At 33.8% G+C, this 22,309-nt stretch overlaps 1 protein-coding gene across 3 annotated transcripts in view; it reads left to right on the plus strand.

The window, feature by feature from the left end:
- LOC114326422 (protein split ends) overlaps window positions 1-18,380 on the plus strand; it is a 507,603-nt gene extending 489,223 nt beyond the window's left edge. For all 3 annotated transcript variants that reach the window (XM_050647093.1, XM_050647097.1, XM_050647099.1), the window contains 5 exons: window positions 2,930-3,087; window positions 7,383-7,831; window positions 8,106-8,306; window positions 14,121-14,282; window positions 14,546-18,380. In XM_050647093.1, coding sequence (XP_050503050.1) covers window positions 2,930-3,087; window positions 7,383-7,831; window positions 8,106-8,306; window positions 14,121-14,282; window positions 14,546-14,674 — 1,099 coding nt within the window. In that variant the 3' untranslated portion in view covers window positions 14,675-18,380. The remainder of the gene's footprint in view (window positions 1-2,929; window positions 3,088-7,382; window positions 7,832-8,105; window positions 8,307-14,120; window positions 14,283-14,545) is intronic.
- Window positions 18,381-22,309: the final 3,929 nt, after the last annotated feature.

Below are 22,309 nucleotides of genomic sequence, written 5' to 3' on the forward strand. Positions count from 1 at the left end.
GAGGGAGTCTGGGCCGATTCAGAACCGGTGTAGTTTGTGACTGAGCGTTTGTAGGAGGACTCGAAACGCGTCTAACGGTGTATACCTCATATTTGGGAAAATTCGAATGTTCGAATGTCGAAGTTATAGGCTTCATAAGTATGATTAAATCTATTTCCTAGGGGAAAACGGTTTTTCAAGCTCAATAATTCCTGTAATACCTTCAGTTATTATACTTGACCTTGAATGCATCAGATACTACTTGTCAATACGTTTCAAACTCATGTTTAGTGATCAAAATCGGTTAAGCCGTTTCGAAGTTATTAAGCTCCAAAGTATAATCCATTCGACCATTATCGCCGAAATGGTTTATGTAGTTGTAGTGGTTACGACGCTAAATTTGATAGGACAATCCCAGTTCATTTACCGGCTATCAAAATATTTGTTTTCAATCTATTTCGAATAGAAAAAAAAATCTAGTGTACATTCGATGGACACTAGATCATTTGAGAAATAATGCTAGAAAAGCGACCATTTATAACGCTTAACGTGGAATCGAGAAACTTTACATTCAACTTCATACAGTTAATTTATAAATAACTTTGAAAAATCCTGATACAAGAATAAAAAACCGCTAAACGCCTTAAAAATGAGTGGCGCATACAATATTCCAGCTACAAAAGAGCTGATATGAATATTACGTGGGGCGAAAATGTATTTTCATTTTGATGGAAAATAAAATTCTAGTTTTATTTTAAAAGATGTTTCCATAATATTTGCTAAATTTGAAGTAAAACGCGCCACAAAAGAGTAATTTTGATAGAGTTTGTATTTGGAAGCTCTTTTGTAGCGCGTTTTACTTCAAATTTAGCAAATATTATGGAAACATCTTTTAATATAAAACTAGAATTTTATTTTCCATCAAAATGAAAATACATTTTCACGCCACGTAATATTCATATCAGCTCTTTTGCAGCTGGAACATTGTATGCGCCACTCATTTTTACGGCGTTTAGCGGTTTTTTATTTTTGTTTCCTTTATTTCACAACATTGTGAATTTGTCTAGCTTCAAACATAGATCTTACATTCCATATCGCTATCCTCATCTTAATCGACCTGGAAATTCTTAGCATCCTGTGACCATTTAATGCTTGCGGGAATCAAGAGACTGTTTGAATTAAGATAAGAAATAGAGAAACTCTTCTGTATGGAAACACCATATATGTATAGAAGACCAGAAGATAACTCTAGAAGACAATATAGAAGACCACTACTCTTATGAAGTACCGAGAACTTGAAGGGTCTAGATCAGTGATACTCAACCTGCGGCCCACGGGCCGCATGTGGCCCTCTAGCGTCTTTTATGCGGCCCGAAGGCTAACTAAAGGGCCCTGTGACCAAATTATTTGTCAAATTTCACGTGTTTTCTCTAATTATTTGATAGTGTGCCGATGTGTTTGAGGCGTGTTTGGGAGCGAGGCAGACAATTTAATGACTTTAATTTTAAATTATATTGAAATTTTTAAGAACTCTGATTAAAAAGCAAGGTATTATTAACTTTTAATAATAAATTATTAAAGTTAATGTACAAATACTCATTTTAAAATTAATCAATACTTATTTACTACATTGCAACGACCCACTTAGTAATCACAAGAAAAATGCATGTCCGAATTAACAAAATTTTTTTTTAAATAATTGTGACCTTGAAAGAACGCCCTGTATATTAAAATTTTCAGAATTCGTCTGCACATTTAAAAAAAGCTTAAAAACTAAATTGAATTGCTCTCTTCAATTTTTTGCGCAGACAATTTAATGACATTCATTTTGAAATAATTATATCGAAATTTTTGTTTCGAAAGTGCGAGTTCTTAAAAATTTCGACATAATTTCAAAATTAAAGTCATTGAATTGTCTGCGCAAAAAATGGAAGCTCCATTAAAGCTCTTTTCAAATGTGCAAACGGGTTTTGAAAATTTCAATATACAGGATGTTGTTTCAATGTCACAATGGATTTATTGTTTAATTCAGACCTGGATTTTTCTTGTGATTAGTAGTTGGGTGGTTTGGGTTCTAAATGTGACATATGTGTACCAAATATAAAAAAAAAATACAAAAGGTGATTCTATAGTTATGGGTCCAGAAAGAAATGGGCAAAATCGATAAAACACCCTGTAACTCGGTTATAAAGTCGATGGAGCAATAAATTTAGTATGTCTAGAACCGCCTCATTTACCTCTATTCACCATTCAAGTATTTCCGTTTCCCAATGAAACACCCTGTATACTAATTCATCTTGATTGCGGCCCGCAAGCTGTGGCAATAGCTACTACGTGGCCCAGAAAAGAAAAAGGTTGAGTATCGCTGGTCTAGATCAACTGTAGTTATTCAAAAATTGATTTTCTGCAGGCAACTGAATGATATCAGATACAGTAGACTCCCTCTATAACAAGAACTGAAATGCCACTAATTACCTCGTTATAAGCGGATCTTGTTATATCAGACAACAATAATATTGAAATGTTTTGATGCCTCTTACGTAGTTTATTAGGTGTCGATGGTCGACCTGAACAATGAGCACCGTAGTAAATTGTAAATTTCCTACAATATTCAATATCGGTGGATAAACAGGAAGAAGTTTATTACAGGCGGCAGAGTTTATTACAGCACTGGCCTCGATAATAACACAGATATTGGGTATTTCTATATACAGGCAGTTGGGGTATTTATTTATAGCCATTACTGCGTTAGAAATAGGTAAAGAAACATTCTTCGATTTCATTTTTCCTCGTTATAACCAAATATGCCTCGTTATAGGGTGTTATAGTTCAATAGGAATTTCATGGGACACCTAATGTACCTCGTTATAAGCGAAAACTCGTAAAACTCGTAATATTCGTGTTCGTTATAGAGAGAGTCCACTGTACTTATATTTTTTTTCTATTTCAGGTCTGGAGTAATGGAAAAAGATGGCCAAGAAGGAGAAGAAGCTCCTGTAACATCACCACCCTTAGAATTGAGGCGACCAGGTTCAGTTGGGCATGTAATTACTGGTAGAGGTACATCAGTACCTCACAGTTTACATTCTCCGCACGACAGAACGACAGGTAAATTAATATTTTTATTATATAAGACACGTCGGACTAAAAAAGAATATCACAAAAATAAAAACAATGACAAACACAGACGGCCCCAGACTTATAACATAACTAGAAATGGCAATGAGATAGAGCAAGCCCAGGAATATATCTATGTACCTAGGCCAAATTCTGAAACTTGACAAAAAGAACCAAAAAGCGAAAATCTCTAGAAGAGCAAGACTAGCATGGGCAGGATTTGGAAAACTTAGTTGGATACTTAAGAACCGCAAAATACCCCAATACTTGAGGAGAAAAGTGTTCAACCAGTGCATCCTTCTTATCATGACATATTTATGTCAAACCTGGACCTCAACCAAGGCAAATATGAATAAACTAGCCACGGCAGAAAGGGTAATAGAAGTAGCAATGATAGGTATACGACTGTCAGATAAAAAGGGGTCAATCCAAGCCAAGTGGTCCAAAGGTGGTTGCGCTTGACTATTTTCAATATTTTTATTTTTCTACCTTTTAAACATCAGTCTATAGAGAGTACAAAATTGCATTCATTTTATTTTTAAAAAATTTAGTTCACCTCCGACGCCCCTGAGGGGCATAAGGAGTTTCGAGAAAGAAGAAGAAGAAGAAAAATTTAGTTTGCCGATGACGGACATTTTTTTTAAAGCATGTCGATCATTTTCACGGAAAACATGACTTCGCTCTTTAGCCAATATTTTTACTGAGGTTTGTCCTAGAACAATAAATCAAAAACCAAACTTTTTAGAAAAGTATCCTCTAAAAAAATTGCCTGTAGCATTATTTAATTTTAAACTACCCGTAAGGCATTAAATGAACCTCCAAGTTGGAAAAGGTAAACTGATAAAATTCCATTTTCAGCATTTTTTTAACAGCATAAGGCAAGCCGATAATGGTTTGTAATTTTTTTTCTGGAAAAGACTTACTTTAAATAAAAAAAGTTTCAGCTTCGAGACGAATAAATTTTTTCAAAAAAATCTCAAAAATGTAATTTTTTGAAAAATCTCAAAGTTTGACCCCCTTATATCCCTGATGGGCAAGGATGAAAAACTTTGAAGTTTGGCTGAATGTTAGCCCCTAGAGAATAAGAAGTAAACATTTGGAGTTGCAGACTTACGTCATATAGGCTTAAAAAAATGGCCAAAAATCAAAATGGTCAAAATTTGAGCGTTTGCGGGCAGGCTAATTAAAATTCAAATAAACTGTCTAATGAAATAAAAATTAATGTATTTTCACCAGATTTCACAATGAATACAAATTCATACCGGGTGGGCGAAAGAAAAGAGTCCACCTCGATATTTGGCAATAGTTACGTATTAGATTTTAAGGAAATGCCGAAATAGGTCCATTTTTATTTTTATTATATTGCAACTTTTTGGGATACATTTCATACTACGTGAAGTCATCCATCAGAGCGTGATGACGTAATCGATGATTTTCAATGGGAATAGGGGTCTTGTGACAACTAAAAATACATTGTACTGCTGTCAGAAAATAGAAAAAATGTTTATTTCACAAATAAACATTTCTTTTAGCTTAAATACTACTTAAACCTACCTCTTGACAGTTTGAACATTTAATTTAAGCGAAAAGCAATGCTTATTTGCCAAATATGTAATAATTTTTTTTGAAGTTATACTTCTTTAGGCGCGATTGAGATTGAGGGTGAATTTATATCGATCTGCGCGCATGCGCACACCGACACTATGGTATTAGTCGTTATACGGGCTCTGATTGGGTGTTGAAATGATCTGCCAATAATAAATAATTGTTCAATATGAAGGTAAACAAATGTATAATATATTAGTTTTATTGTTGTGAGGACAGAAACAAAAAAGTTTATAATTGTAGTGACATTTAAATAGTTTTTAAAAGCAACAGGTACGTAATAATTGTAAATGTATCATAGGTACCTACCTATTTGAACCTACCAAAATACATAGTATGTAATACTTTTATTTACATAATTTGATTACCATCAAAATTTCTATGAATGTTCACCTAATATATTGTTGTCTTACTCTATGTTTTGTTGTATTTTTTCAATTCTAAATCATTTCAATTCAAAATCAAAATAATTTAATTTAATTCAAAAATGTCAAAAGCTTAATCCGTTTAGTTAGTCGATCTTCGCACATAATGACACATTGCCTCCGTGGCGAAGCGTTTAAGGCGAATGAACCCCAATATACCAACCGCGCTGATAGCTGGTTCGAATCCCAATAAAAACTTTTATTTTTTTATTTTTTTTATACATTTTATGATTGTAAATATATTTATTAATATAATTTTATTTTCAGAAAATACGTATTTAGTTAAAACATTTTCCGACAATTAATGTTCAGAAATCATTTGTGGCATTTTTAATGTGTTTGTGTGTGTTTTATTCTTTTATTATTTTAATTTTTGGCACTGTTTTAATAAAAATGTTTGAGAAGTATGTAGTAAGTATAAATTATTTTAATATTTAAATAAAATATAAATAAAAAGTATATTAATTTCGTTTAAATCATATAATAGAAGTATAACTTCTTACGTGCGTACAAAGTACACACACATTCTTTTTTCTATTTTATGACAGTAATAAAATGTATTTTGAGTTAAATAAATTACATACATTCTTCTCTTTGTGTCAATTAATTTAATTCAAAAATTATTTTTTTCCACCCTCTATAAATAATTATATTATTGTTTGTACTACTGAACAGAGAATTGAACACTCTTTCAAATGAGATAACATACGACCCCTATTGCCATTAAAAAAATCATCGATTATGTCATCACGCCCAGATGGATGACGTCACTGGCGATGACACGTCATGGAGACGTATGAAATATATATAAAAAATTGTAATTTAAAAATAAAAATCGACCTGTTTCGGTATTCCCTTAAAATCTAATAACTGCCAAATATCAAGCTGAACTCTTTTCTTTGGCCCACCCTGTATAAATTTGTATTCATTATGAAATTTGGTGAAAATAGATGAATTTTTATTTCATTAGACAGTTTATTTGAATTTTAATTACCCTGCCCGCAAACGCTAAAATTTTGACCATTTTGATTTTGGACCATTTTTTCAGGCCTGTAACTATATATGAGGTAAGTATGCAACTCCAAATGTTTACTTCTTATTCTCTAGGGGCTAACATTCAGCCAAACTTCAAAGTTTTTCATCCTTGCCCATCAGGGATATAAGGGGTCAAACTTTGAGATTTTTCAAAAAAATTTAATGTTTGAGATTTTTTTTTGAAAAAATTTACTCAAGTCTCAAAGCTCAAACTTTTTTTATTTAAAGTATGTACGTATGTCTTTTGCAGAAAAAAATTACAAACCATTATCGGCTTGCCTTATGCTGTTAAAAAAATGCTGAAAATGGAATTTTATCAGTTTACCTTTTCAAATTTTGAGGTTCATTTAAGGCCTTAAGGGTACCTAGTTTGAAATTAAATAATGCTATAGGCCGTTTTTTTTAGAGCATACTTTTCTAAAAAGTTTGGTTTTTGATTTATTGTTCTAGGACAAACCTCAGTGAAAATATTGACTAAAGAGCGAAGCCATGTTTTCCGTGAAAATAATCGATACGCTTTAACAAAAATAGCCGACGTCGGCAAACTAATTTTTTTAAAAATAAAATAAATGGAATTCTGTATTCTCTATAGACGGAAGTTTAAAAGGTAGAAAAACAAAAAATATTAAAAATAGTCAAGCAACCAACTTAATTTATATTGGACTACTTGGCATGGATTGACCCAAAGAGGAACGACTGGGCAAGATCAAAAACAATAATCGATGATATAACAACAAAAATTGAAAAACTCAAATGGAGCTTCGCAGGCTACACTGCTAGATAAAAAGACCTACGTTGGAACGCCACAACACAGCATTATTGGAGACCTTACGAAGGTAAGCGACCAAGAGGAAGGTCACAGTTGAGATGGGTACATGATATAAAAAGATTAGCCGGAACAAATTGGAAGCATATTGCTTAGGATAGAGATCGATGGAAGGAGTTGGGAGAGGTCTATGTCCAAATATGGACGATAGAAGGCTAAGAAGAAGAAAAATAGGTAAATCTAAATATAATGAAGCAATTAGTAGTAGTCGTCAGAAACCTTCGCAACTAGCTGAAGAGGAAGTGGTTTGTAGAAGTTCTTCCGATGGAAGACCTTCTCCGCCCACAGCAAGAGACTCTTTAGCCTTCCGATGACCCTTTAACCTTCTCTATAAAAACTTTGTTTTATTCGTATGAACATTAAACACAGAAGAAATAATATTTTTACTTTTTCAGATTCACCACAAGTCGGCCAAGTATACAACGTCCATTCCTCAGCACGTATCCCATACGCACATCCGAACCGTTATTATGACCAGGCAGAACCTCCACCAGCCCATCGACCGCTCACGAGCCACGGTTCTTTGGCAGCCTTGGGCAGCGACCGGGGTCTTGCCCACATGGCGCCCATCGGTACGCCGGACCGGCCGCTCAGCAGTCATTCGGCTCTTCAGGCCCACATGGGAGGCCTCGGTCCAGATCGGGGCATGACGCATATAGAAAGGCCGCTCTCAGGTCACGGAATGATGGGGGCTGGCTTGGGAGCAGCTGGAAATCTCATGGGAGCTGTCGCCAGGCACATTGGAGCTGACGCTCCTGCAAGTCAGAGGGGATTGCAAGCAGCTACACCTCCGCATGCTAGTCAAGTACCACCACAAGCGGAAAGCTTATTAATGCTGTTGAAGGTTAGTTTTGTCATAAATTATCATTTTTACTAATTCACCTTTATTACTCGTTCGAATATTTTACTTTTCACGAATTATCCCACTCTTCATAAGAAATCTTATTGTGGCATATTTTGCTGCTCTCCTTAGAGGACAAATTGGTGTAGAGTCTAGAGTCTAGATACTTATATTTTTTTTAATGTTCTAACAACATTTTTTGTTCCACATTGCTTATTGGTTTTATTTCACATTTTACTTTCAAATGCAGTTATCCACTAAATATTTCTCATTTTAGCAATACCCCTGTATGTGGCAAGGACTTTTGGCCCTAAAGAACGATCAGGCAGCTGTTCAGATGTATTTTGTTTCGGGTAACGATGACGTGGCCAAATGTAGTCTACCCAAAAATACCGACGGATCAACACCTCCGCTAAGAATATTCCAAAGAATGAGGCTAGAGCCACCCCAGGTCGAGGGGGTGGCAAGAAAGATGCAGGTAAGTTTCAATGTTTTTTTCTAAATATTTGTGAAATTTCAATGGTCTCGTAAATTATACACTCCTGGACAAAAAATCTAAACACTTGAATTTTGTATTTTTTTAAAATTTTGTCAGTGTATACAGGTTTTAATGGAGAGAAAGTAAACATTAATCGTTACCGTTATCGTTAGCCAATACGCCAGTCAATGGAAGCAAGAATAGGATATTACCTCCGAATTATATCCTACTGCATGGATTTTAATGAAATTTTGGGCCTAGCCTCTACTTATCTCCTAATGCAAAGTCTACCCTATCCCGATATGTGCTTTTATCTTGGGGGTGGAAAACTTCTTGGTTAAAATTACCACGGAATTCGCTATAGAACCTAATTCTAAGCAAAAACTGTTCTATACTTTTTTTTTAAACTCAATACTTTTTGAGATATTCGTGGTTGAAATTGGCCATTTTCATTGAAACATAATACCTTTTCGAACGGTTTTTTGCGAATACCTTAAAAACTATACATCTAACTAAAAAAACTATTTTAAACATTTTTGTAGGTTATAAAAAAACAAAGAGACAGTTGCCTTCATAAATTTTCTAGTTATAATACAAAGAGAGATATGGTAGGTGAAAAAACAGTTTGTTTTTTGGTACTATCTCAAATTGGCGTATTCAACTTAAATAACAGAGAAACGGTCGATTTTAGGTGTATAATGCTACTAATACCTTTTGTAGTGCTTGAAAAGACTTTGAAATGAGCTATATTAAAGGTCCATTACATTAAAATTAGCGAGATATGCTGCAAAAAAAATTGATAACTAATGTATTTTAAGAAAAAATGAGAAGTAATTTTAACCCCCATCCACCAAAATATAAATGCATCGTTTTCCTTCTACAATACCTTTTATTATAGTGATATTTCTATGTGCAAAAAGTTGGACGGATTTAAAATAAATGGTTTTTGAAAAAAAAAGATAAAATTATAGAGCGTATTTTTAAATTTTCTTAAGAATCTTCATTTTTCTTCATGTAACTTGAAAATGATAAGAGATACAGGAATGAAAAATAAAAAGGACATTTTTATCTGAAAAAGCCCTACATTTTTGTATGGTATCTTTTTTTCGTATCTCTTATCTTTTTCGAGTTACATGGAGGAAAAGGAAGATTTTTAAGAAAATTTAAATAATTTTATCTTATATACAGCGTGTCTACTTGAGTTGGAAACATATGGGAAACTTTTTTATTATTAATTTTACGAAAAAAAGTTATTCTTTATAAAAAGTTCTGCATGCCCCAAAACCTAAGATTCAATTATCAGATATCAAATTTTCTCAATATTATACGAGGTATGTCAAAAAATATGAATTTCGGCTAAGGGTAAAGTACCTTTATTTCTCTCAATATCGAAAATTCTTATTATGAAAAGTTGTTTGGAAATAAAAACCAAGCTCAAATATGTAATTACATGCTTCTAATTGGAAAAAAATATTTTCCAAATTTTTCTCAATTTATTGATACTAACTTCGTTTTTATTCATTACACATACGATAACTCTTTTATTATTACTTTTACGAAAAAAAGGTATTCTTTATAAAAATCTCTGTATGTCCTAAGACCGAAGATTCAACCAACAGATATGACATTTTATTAATTTTATACGAGTTATGTCAAAAAATATGAATTTCACTCAAGAGTAAAGTACCTTTATTTTTCACAATATTGAAAACGGTTATTAAAAAAGTTGTTTAGAATTAAAAACTATGTGTCAATATGCAATTACATCCTTATAATTGAAATACTGTGAAATATAAAGGTGCTATAATATTGAGCGAATTTCATATTTTTTGACACACCTCGTATAAAATTAATAAAAGTTGATATATCATGGTTGTGTCTTAGATTTTAGACCATGCAAAGTTTTTTATGAAGAATAACTTTTTTTCGTAAAATGAATAATAAACGAGTTATGATATTTGTAATAATTAAAAACGATGTTGGGTATCCATAAATTTGAGAAAAATATTTTTTTTTTCAATAAGAAGCATGTAATTGCATATTTCATCTTAATTTTTAATTCCAAACAACTTTTTATCATAAGAATTTTCGATATTGAGAGAAATAAAGGTACTTTACCCTTAGCCGAAATTCATATTTTTTGACATACCTCGTATAATATTGAGAAAATTTGATATCTGATAATTGAATCTTAGGTTTTGGGGCATGCAGAACTTTTTATAAAGAATAACTTTTTTTCGTAAAATTAATAATAAAAAAGTTTCCCATATGTTTCCAACTCAAGTAGACACGCTGTATAATATCTCTCTATAATTTGATTCTATTTTTATCAAAAACCATTTATTTTAATCCAGTCCAACTTTTTAAACATAGAAATAACACTATAATAAAAAGTATTGTAGAAGGAAAACGATGTATGCATTTAAATTCTGATGGATGAGGGGTTAAATATACTTCTCATTTCTACTTAAAATACATTAGTCATCAACTACTAGCCTCTCCCGTGGCTATTTTAACCAAAACATTTTTCACACCCGAGAAGGAGTGGGAACCACCCCCAAGGTAAAAGCGCACATCGGCATAGGGTAGACTTTGTCTCTTGAGCTATTCCCTACTTACTGTGAAAATATCACGAAAATCGATGTAGTAGGATGGAATTCGGAGCCAAATACCCTCATTGACTGCCCTACAATAAGAAACGATTCTTTTAATTTTCAATGATCGCGTCACCATAGAAATGGGTATTCTATGACACTCTCAATGAAAAGTTCTTCCATATTATTTTATTTCAAAAGAAACAACGCGCTTTCAATTAAAAAATCAACAATATATCTGCTTATTACCAACAATAATTATGACGCACTGGCGCCGACTGGCCGTTCAGGCCGTTCGACTTCAACGGATTTTATTCTCCTCGGAGAATTTTGGCCGTTCCGTTTGCGTGCTGGCCTGTGCCGGGCCGAGCCGGCCGCTCATAATGGGTTACGCTGCATTTAAAACTATACAAATGAATTTGGACTGTCCTGTGCCGGGCCGGCCGTTCATAATGGGTTTCTTGCTTTATTGCCGGTTTCACAAGGTAAAGTTAACTTGTGGTTAAGAGATAACCTCAAAATTACCCCAAAATATGCGTTTCAGTTTCATAATTGTTACCCTTCTGGCTATACCCATAAGGGTAACCCACTCCAACCTGTGGTTAAAAATTCTGTGAGTTAACCATACTTCGCCGTTGACCTGAAACTAAAACGCATATTTTGACGTAACTTCTGGTTATCTCTTAACCACAAGTTAACTTTACCTTGTGAAACCGGCCGTTAGTATGACTCCCGAAAATAGTGCAAAATTTGTGACATTACATGAAAATAGTCGCAGTATACGTTATACTGCAAATCATTTGAATATTTCCAAAAGTAGCATTCATTATGCTCTTACGAACTATGGTCAGACTAGAGAATACACTAGAAGACCAGGACCATGCAGAAAAGGGTGCAGAGATCAGCATGATAAAAGTTTTTTTTAAGATTTCCGCATTACTTAATCGCTCTTTAACGTCAAATGTTCTTACTAGTCGTTTGCTATAAGCTCGAGGAACTCATATGTCTTCACAAGAATTTATTAGAACCTTTATGGGACATTTTAGGGAAAAAGATTTTAAAAAGGCAACCATTGCCAGGAGGATCATAGCTATTCGGACTTTGGAGACGGCTGCTCTGAAAATTTCGTTTGATGTACATCCGTACCATTCTCTCAGGTTGCGCAGCCACGATATTCTGCGTCTCCCTATGCTTTTTTTTTCATTGAATCTTTCCTTACATAATGAGTTAGAGCAAGTTGTATTTCTCTCCACTTGTAATATGTCCGAGATATTCCAATTTTCTGGTTTTGATTGTATTTAAGACTTCCATTTCTTTGTTCATCTTTCTCAGAACCTCTTTGTTTGTGACGTGTTCTGTCCATGATATTTTCAGAATTCTTATATATACCCACATCGCGAATGATTCCAGTTTTTTCATTGATGCCGCATTCATGGTCCAAGCTTCCATTCCGTGAAACAGAGTCAAGAAAACGTAGCACCTAGCTGACCTTACTCTTAGCTCTAACCTTAGATCTCTTGTACAGAACACTTTTCTCGTTTTGTTAAAATTCGCTCTAGCCTTTTCTATTCTAATTTTAATCTCCTGGAAGTAATAATTTGTGGAGTTGATCATTGTTCCAAGATATACATATTGGTCTACTCCGTTCGACATTGGTTCCGTTTATGAGGAGATTCTCGTTGTTTCTTTGAGTTTTAGATATTCTCATCAATTTTGTCTTCTTGATGTTCATTGTTAGACCGTATTCTTGGCTATATGTCGCTATTCTGTTAACCAGTCTCTGAAGATCTTCAATATTTTCGGCTAAGACGACAGTGTCATCCGCATATCTAATGTTGTTAATGGGAACTCCGTTATACATTATAGCATTATACATATACTGTTTCTATGGCGAATGGATTTAGTGTCCGCAGTCATATAAACCCAAACAAACAACAAACAATACTGTTTCTATTCAAATAAAAACAATAATTTTTGCCGATGATAAGCCATTTACAAACTATATATACAAGGGTGGGCATAAGTCAACTGGCAAATTTGCAAAAAATAATTATGTATTTACAATAAGTCTTCAAAATGTCCACCATTCATCTCAATACACTTCAAACAACATATTGCGAGCAAGTATCGCGAGAACTTCATTGATAATATCTAACTCGATTGTTATCTTTGATCTTCTATGATCTCTGTTCTGTTGAGATCTTCGACCATCACTGTTCTTAAGCATGCGCCAGATTGATAAATCCATAGGAGTAATATCTGGCGACCTTGAAGGCCACGGTTTGTTTCCACGCCTATCTATCTATCCAGGAAAATGCAGGTTTAGCATAATCTAGTTTCGTAATCGTGATCCTGGCAGTAAAACTGTTTTAATAAAAACATAAATTGTTATAACCTAAACTTATCGCCAACGTTCTCTGCCATTTCACCCGAAACACAACGACTAAACTCACGAAAAAACTGGTATTCATTCGTATCGAGGTGGGTTTGTGCATACTGTCTTTGTCTTATGCCCAGCCGGATGTGTTGCTAGTTAATGAGAACGCTGAATGCAGGCGAGAGCGGTGAAATTCGCTCATGCGTCGTTTCCGAGGACGCCCGCTGCCTTATGCTTACCCCTGTAGTGTGTAATAATTTCTATATGAAAATATTGACAAAAACACGAAAGGTGTGGAGTTCGAAGGTAAATACTAATAAGAACAAAAACAGTAATTGACAGTCATCCACTAGAACAAGTGAGTCATACGATGTTAAACAAGTTTCTCGAAAGTTAGAGGCATTGATCACACACTTGACAGGGTTTACTTTATATGCGGAACAGTTCACAGAACATAAAGAACAAGATAAAAACCTTTACAACAAACTTTATAAGATAATGGCCACACCTCATGTGTTATGTGGATGTGAAATCTGGGTAATAACACAAAGAGATAATTCTAGAATCTGGTGAGAAACTGGTAAAATGAGACATAAATAGAATAGATGAAAATCGACTAACTAAACAGTTACTAAATTACAAATCAAAAGAAAGAAGACGTCATGTGCGCCGCTTGAAAAGATGGAGCGAATATACTAGTTATTCATATGCTAAAAAGCTGGGTATTGGACTTATTTAATGTTGAAACAAAAAAGAAAAAATATATAAAAGTTAAAGCTGGTTATAGTTCCACAACATCATCGTTTTCTTGATGTGTTTAATAAGTTTTTTGATTTATTTTAGATGGAGAATGAACACTGCATGTTACTGGCACTACCGTGTGGACACGACCATATGGATGTACTTAAACAGTCTACTAACCTAACTAGCGGCTTTATAACCTATCTACAACTGAAGCAGGCAGCCGGAATTGTCAACGTCGCTGCACCCGGTACTACTCAACCGGTAAGTACTTATTTTTTGACACAATATTTTACGATTTGAAAATCCACAATAACTCTTGCAAGTTATAAAAATGAACCTGACAAGTTTATGAAGTCCTTAGTAATCAAGTCATTTAGAATAAATAAGTAGTAGAAGAGTAAGCTTCATATTTCGGCTGAGTACATTTCAATAATATAAAAGCCTTAAAAAGTGTCGTTATTATCAAATTTGAGTCTTGAACCATTCTTTGGCCATGTTTTTAACATACGTTTTTATTTTTTTAGCCTGCGTATGTCGTACACATCTTCCCGTCCTGTGATTTCGTCAATGAGAACCTACGACGTATCGCACCAAGTCTACTGGAAAGAGTGGCGGATATAGCTCACCTTCTCATCGTTATAACTACGGTGTGATCACTGGAAGATTGTTACTCTCTCTGCTATTGAAACAACAAAAAAAAATGACGATCGTTACTTGTAATGGACTTAACCTAATCTAACCTAACTATTTTGACTTTTTCTTTTCTCAACCGTTAAAATCTCGTTACAACACGAAGAAGCTATGTCCCAAAAGGATTTTTTAAATATACTTAAAATATTTCACTGTGATTTCTGAAAAAAAAACGTTATTACTATTATTAAAAAATATATGAAAAAAATACAAAAAAAAGCTAAAAATAACTTACTACCTATCTAAGAGATCTCATATTGAACTTAGTTATTATAAAAGAAATATGTCTTTATTTAGAAGATCCTTATTTTCATAAATATCTTGTAAATTTGTTTGTTTTTTTTACGCGACATTCTTGCAATATTTGCAAAGATGTCACGTAAGTTATACACGTGTTTTAGAATGTTTTTTTTTTAATTTTAGTTCGCCGACTTTGAAGAGGGGCTGTATACTACATATTACTTTTTGTTTGCTTTTTATTTATTACAGATATACAGTGTTTCATATACTTTTTTATCCATGTCAGAACACTCACAGAAAGTTTTATTACAGCAGGTTCGATTGATAATTACGATCATTCTTGCTAATATAACTCAATAATATTTGATAATCTACTGCCAAGAAATATGTCAGTTAGATTTAATGCTCTTGTTACCTGTTTTTTTTTTCTATTTTCTTCAGATATTTTGTATTTTTCAAAAATTTTTGTTAATATTTCAATTTTTGACAAATGACAGTGCTGTCTTAAGAAATATGTAACTATTAATTTTCAATATTCTTTGGTTTCCTTAACGTTATGAAAACTTCTACATCTTGTTGTTTGTATTTTCCAAATTTTTGTTCGTTTCTATTTCAAAGGCAACTGTGTCACAAAATTATATTTTCTATGCTATCTGGTTTTCAGCACATTTTGCAAATTTATTACCTATTCTGATCAGTTGATCCTTTCATAGGGCTTTTCATCGATTGTCATTTGTTTTGAGCTTCTGTCATATGTTGTATAATCTGTGTATAATATACGTGTATATGTGTATATTAATACACGGATTATACGACATAATATGACAGAAGCTCGAAACAAATGACTGTGAATGAAAAGCCCTATTGCTGCGTTCTAGATCTTCCCATTTAATCACATGTTACAGCTTAGCTCTCTTATCACACTACTGTATGTTTGATGTTAATCCGTTGATTATTATTTTTCAACGTTGCATAATTTATTTAGTTCTAATGTATAAAGAAATGAATCTTTCGTAAAAAGTTCTTTAATACAATAATTTTGTCGACAATGATGGCTTACGGTATAATAACAATACAGTAGGAAAAATGAAAGAATACCCATGAACGAACATATAAAACACGCTGTATTTTCCTGTCACCGTGTAACACAAAAAATTGGCCAGCGCAAGTACATGTAATAAGTATTGTTACATGTACTTGCACTGGACAATTTTCTTTGTGACACGGTGACAGGAAAATAAGCGTGTTTTATATGTTCGTTCATGGGTATTCTTTCATTTTTCCGACTGTATTTGACTTATGTCAAATATAGAAATTGTTAAACGTAATAATTGTCACGTATCAAGTGTCAAATGTCAAAAACTTCTGATATGGATTCAAAACCTTTGTTAATTCACTGTGTACAACACTAAGCGCATATTTTCTTTTTGTTTACTTTTGTATTCATCACTACCTTCACCCCCTCCTGTTTTTAGAGAATGGAGGTTTATTTAGTTTTTTGTTAATATTTTGATTTCCGTTTAGTACACTACTTTCTACGATCAACTATGTAGGTTAGTATATTGTCGTTTTTATGTATAGATATATTGTTGACTAGTATGTCCTACACAACGAAAGCAGTACGTTGTGGGAGATATATGTATTTAATATGATAATTAAATGAATATATTTTCGTTATTTTTCACTAAACAGTTTTTATTGAATTTGAAAGTTTTTTCTTTTAAAATACATGAAATAATCTTATTCAAATGTTTAATTTTCTGGTACTATAACTTTGTTCCTTCGATATTGCCTCGTATTATTCAATTCCTACAATATTTTATTTTCTCTCATGCCGATGACAATTAATTATTATTGTTTTATATTGGTGTTTTTCTTGCCGTGTTAATTCGTTATATTTGTTTATGGAACAAGGTATTACCATTTTTCCCTTTATTTTCAGCTTATCTGTTGCCTATGTTTAATATATGTATTATTAAATATTCTTCGACATATTTATGTCGGTCATATATTTTCCATCACATCTGTCCTTTTACGGCTTTTTGACTTTCACCTACGTATCTTTTTTATGTTTTTGACAATGTCCCAAACTTTCAAAACCTATTATCTTTTATCGCGAACTTTACTTTAAAACTGTTAAGCACAGTACACAAATAATCCAAAAAATAAAATATTTATGACGATAATAATGGCGATCTACATTCGATAAATAGTGTGGCATCGTAAAAACAATTATAGTAACAAAATATTATTTTTTATTACTTGTTATTTTTTTTGCTTCACGTTCTTTGTAAAATAATTTAATTTATATTCTGGTTTTAATGCATATTAATTTTCATTGCATTCCTTTATAGATTAATCAATCACATTCTTACTTATTTTTTTATATTGTCCTGTATTAATCTATTTTGTATTTCACATTTTGAGAATGAATTGTGTGGTTTTTTAGAGACTGATTTCCATGAACTGTTGATCCGTGAGTTGTCCATAAACTTTTGATTTGGATATTTAAAATTCCAAAGATTATTTGTTTTTCAAAATGTAAAACGCATATTTGGAGCGTATTTTCTGTTAAAATAACCTTTTGCCAGTGTTTTTTTAATCTATTCGTCTGATAAGAATTGGTGGAAATTATTTTTTTACCTCTGACAATCGGCGAGAATTTTTGGAAAACGTCTAATAGAGCACACTAGATTATTCGAACACAAAATGATTCCAATAATAAAAAGCTTTCTACATATTGAAATAATAAAAATATTAGTTGTTTTATCGAATTTTGTGAATACATATTTGGGAAACAATATTTTTTAGTTATTTTTATTTATAAAAAAATATTGTTTTAGTTTTTAATATATTTTCCAGTTTCCCCGTTGAAGTTTAACGTCTTTGCAATCATAGCTAGATAACTGTTTATTGTTAAAAAACAAATAATTAAGATTTTTAGTTAAAAACGACGTTCAATATCTATCCCTAGTTGATCTTAGAAAATTCTGTACGGTGTGGGTATTGGCGAATAGTTTTCCTCGGAGTTCCTCAGCCCCTTTTCAAAGCTGATGCTTTAAAGATGTAAATAATTAAATTCACACGTTACCCACTCTGTAGTTTTGAAATATGGCTATTATAAATATTGAAAAAAAAAATATATAGACATAATATATACATATGTAGCATAACAAAACCAATCATTTTTTAAATTAAAGTGTAAAATATATGTGAATATCTAGTTTTTAGTTAAAGAGCTTTTCTTTTTTGATTTTGTCATCAGTTCTGTACAGTGTATTTTTTAGCTGTAAGTAATAAGTTTAGTTTGCGTTGATAAATGATAATATAGGGAACATTGTGATGTCTATATAATACTGTAAATTTTGTACATATAAAAAATACTGTGTATTGTGAGTATACATTATTATAACTATTACGATAATTCGACAGCTTTGTTTCTTTTTATCCCACATCAAATTTACCTTATTATCATTAGGGGAGAGTTGGATAAAACGGGATAGTCGGATAAAACGGGATACCTAGCCTAGAGACCCAACTAGTGGTGCTATCAATCAGACAACGACGGAAACTTGTTATCAGTCGTCATTTTAACATTATCAGTTCGTTTTACCTCGATGCCACTATTTGATGAAAAGTTATTGTGTTTAGAATTGTTTGACTCTATTTTTTTGATACTTTGTACTTTTAAGTGCGCTGTTTTCTACATTATACTGCCTACATAAATAAAAATATAATTCTGGTGACTATTACATTTAATTAAGCAGTCATTAACGAATAGTCTCGTCTGTAGTCTACCTAATTTTACTTTCACATTTAGGCAGCAGCCATTTTTGTTTTGAAAAATGTCTGAGTTGGACAAAACGGGACACTTATAAGTTGGATAAAATGAGATACAGTTTCTTATGTCTCGTTTTATCTACCTATTTATTTGTTGGCCTATTAATTTTTTAAATAGAAATATGAAGCGTTTTCTCATACCGCAGAGAAGAAAAACATATTTTTATGTGACTTTCGTTCTGATATACGTACCTAGTCCTAAATAAAAAGTCTTATTTCCCATTTTGGTTTCACAGCGGAGAAAGCATGCTTAGATCACATTTACACGGTCGAACAACTAATAGAAAAAAGAATGGCCAAAAATAGATCCATTCATCTGGTTTTTGTAGATCTTAAGAAGGCATACGACTCGATGCCTAGAACCAAGCTATGGGAAGCAATGGAACACATCGAAGTTTCACGAATATTAATTTATTTATTGATTTAGCGTATGGCTTAAGTACATCACAGAATACATTTAGATTTATGCATTATACAATGCATCACAGATGTCCAATTTTTTTATATATTCGATTGACCCTTCGGTTGCCATTACAAAGTCTATAGGGTCGCCTGTGTATGCTCTGCGTGGGCAGTCCTGATCGTCTGTCTTGCAGCGCAGCAGTCACAAGAAGGCGAGGGGAGTTTACTCCATCTGTAGAGGGAATCGGCGCATCTTCCACAGTTTGTTCGAATTCGATTAAGGGCTGCTCAAATCTTACGGGGACGTTCAAATTCGCCAGGTTTTCCTATGATGTCCGGTAGACTATGGTAATGCGGATCTGTCCTACTTTCCCAATCTTGTCTCCATCGGGTATTTAAGTCAAAGTTGGATTGCTGCAGCGCTTGGGCAGACTGTAGAGGGGGTAACCTGGATCGGAGACGGTTTCCAAGAATATCGGGGATGTCGTTGTGGACTAGAAGCTGGCGACTGTCCATTATTTTGTTATATTCTTTAACCAATGCATGTTCAGGGCGTAGGTTGGGTGGTCCTATATTACTAAGGGTAGGTAGCCACATTGTAGGGGTGGGCTTAATTGTGCCTGTTATCATACGCATAGCACGGTTTAGTTGGGTGTCGACCAGGTGGGTATGCCTGCTATTTAGCCACGCTGGAGCACAGTATTCTGCCACCGGATATATCAGGCTAAGAGCAGAGGATCTTAATGTTGATGCTGTGGACCCCCATGTAGTGCCGCAGAGTTTCTGTATTATATTGTTGCGTGTTTTCAATTTTGCTGCTGTTTTCGTTAGGTGTTCTCTGAATGTGAGCGTTCTGTCTAGAGTAACCCCAAGGTATTTCGGGTATTTATTGTGTTTTAACAGCTTGTTATTAAAATACACTCGCAATTCTCTGTTTGCCATCTTGTTGTTGAGATGAAAAGCTGATACTTCACTTTGTGTAGTACTTGGCTGTAGTATCCATTTCTTAAGGTATTCGCTGAGGATGGATAAGTCATTCGTGAGAGTGATTTCTGTAATGTTGTTCTGAAGCTATTTCCTTGTGGCATTTTTATGATTAATTATTTATATGGGAAATAAGCCACAATTAAAATGAAAAAAATAATTTTATTAAGTAATATTTTGTATTTTGACAACGGCACCCGATTTGGGCGTCGAAACGTTAATAAAATTATTTTTTTCATTTTAATTGTGGCTTATTTCCCATATAAATAATTAATCAGTGATTTCTGTAGTTTCTAAAGATTGGTGGCTTGTTGCAAGGGTCCAGTCGTCAGCATATCCAAACTTCCGAGATTCGGTTTCAGGCATGTCAGCAATATAGAGGCTGAAAAGTAAAGGGGCAAGGACAGAACCCTGTGGAAGACCATTGTTAAGTTTCATCTGTCTACTCGTCTCCTTTCCCATTATAACCTGGAAGGCTCTATTTGTCAGCATGTTGTCAATGAGGTTAATTATCTTTCTGCAGGGGATAATACGGGCCAGTTTATATATTAATCCCTGTCTCCAAACAGTATCATATGCTGCTGTTAGATCTATAAATACTGTTGCTGTCTTTTGTTTCTTTTGAAAACTAGCTTCTATAGAAGTTGTTAATGACAGCACTTGGTCCGTACAGCTTCGATGAGGGCGGAAGCCAGCTTGTTCAATGGGGACATTTTCTAGTATCCTGTGACTAATTCTATTGAGCAGAAGCTTTTCTAATAGTTTATATACCATGCTGACTATAGCTATGGGGCGGTAGTTTTCTGGCTTATCGTTTGATTTGCCCGGTTTCGGAATTGCAATTATCTTTGTTCGCTTAAGTGAGAAAGGAATGTTACCTGACTGAAGTATATCATTGAAGAACATTGCAAGCCACTGTTTCGTGTATGCACCACTGTGTATCAAGAACTCTGGATGGATACTATCAAACCCAGGTTCTTTACCTTGATTTCATTTCTTTCAGCGCATGTGTGATTTCAGAAATAAGTATTCTTGCTGAATATTCGGAGTTCGTTCTGTTTTCTGTTCATTTGTTTTAATGCCCTTAAGTCTCTTTTCACGTTGGTAGTATGTGTTCGATCTCGTGGAGCTCTGGATAGAGATACTATATGGGAGGCAACCTTGTTAGGACACATTTTAGACTCTCTGGATTCCAGCTGGTTAGCTCCTCCAATTTTCCGCAACAGGGACCATGCCTGCGGCTTGACTTTTTGAAGTCAAGGTTTTCGACAGTCTTTATCCATTTTTGGCGTCTAGCTGTATAGATGTTGTGTAAAAGCTCATCGGCTATTTCTCGGTCACCACTTTCGAGAAACTTCGTGTATAAGTCTTCACATGTTTCAGGCCATCCGGGCACATATTCTTACGCACGAATACGCACTGGCACGCATATTAATAAAAGCAGTATATAAATGCACTCTACAAGAATAACAAAGTAACTATCAAAACGGACAATAGAATAAGCAGCCCATTTAAGACGACAGAGGGACTACTAAAGGATTGCTCCACATCCCCTACCCTGTTCAAAATATTCCTGGAAAAAACCCTGAAACCATGGAAAAGAAAGTGCGAAAGAATGGGTAAACCAGTAAGAAACGAATATCTATATACAGTAGACTCCCTCTATAACGAGAACTGAAATGGCGGACTAATTACCTCATTATATCAGACAACAATAATATTAAAATGTTTTTATGCCTCTTACGTAATTTATTAGCTGTCTATGGTCGACCTGAAAAGTGAACAATGACAGCTTGTCCAGATGAGGGTGGTTTGCCAACGTCGACTCGCGGTTTACCTGAAAAACCCAACCGTCGCGGTTCAAGTTGCCAAGGAACAAATGGAATCGTACATATGCAACCGCTCCATCGTTAAACCGCGGCGGTTGTAAGTTTACTAGGGGAGGAATGGCACCCTTAGTAAACCGCTTTCATGTGTACGATACAAATGTCGGTTAACCGCGGCGTCTAACGCTGGTAGCCATTGTAAATTGTAAATTTCCTACAATATTCAATATCGGTCGATAAACAGGAAGAAGTTTATTACAGGCGGCAGCGTTTATTACAGCACTGGCCTCTATAATAACACATATG

This window comes from Diabrotica virgifera, chromosome 1 (assembly GCF_917563875.1).
Source record: "Diabrotica virgifera virgifera chromosome 1, PGI_DIABVI_V3a".
In the NCBI taxonomy this organism is placed as follows: Eukaryota; Metazoa; Arthropoda; class Insecta; order Coleoptera; family Chrysomelidae; genus Diabrotica; species Diabrotica virgifera.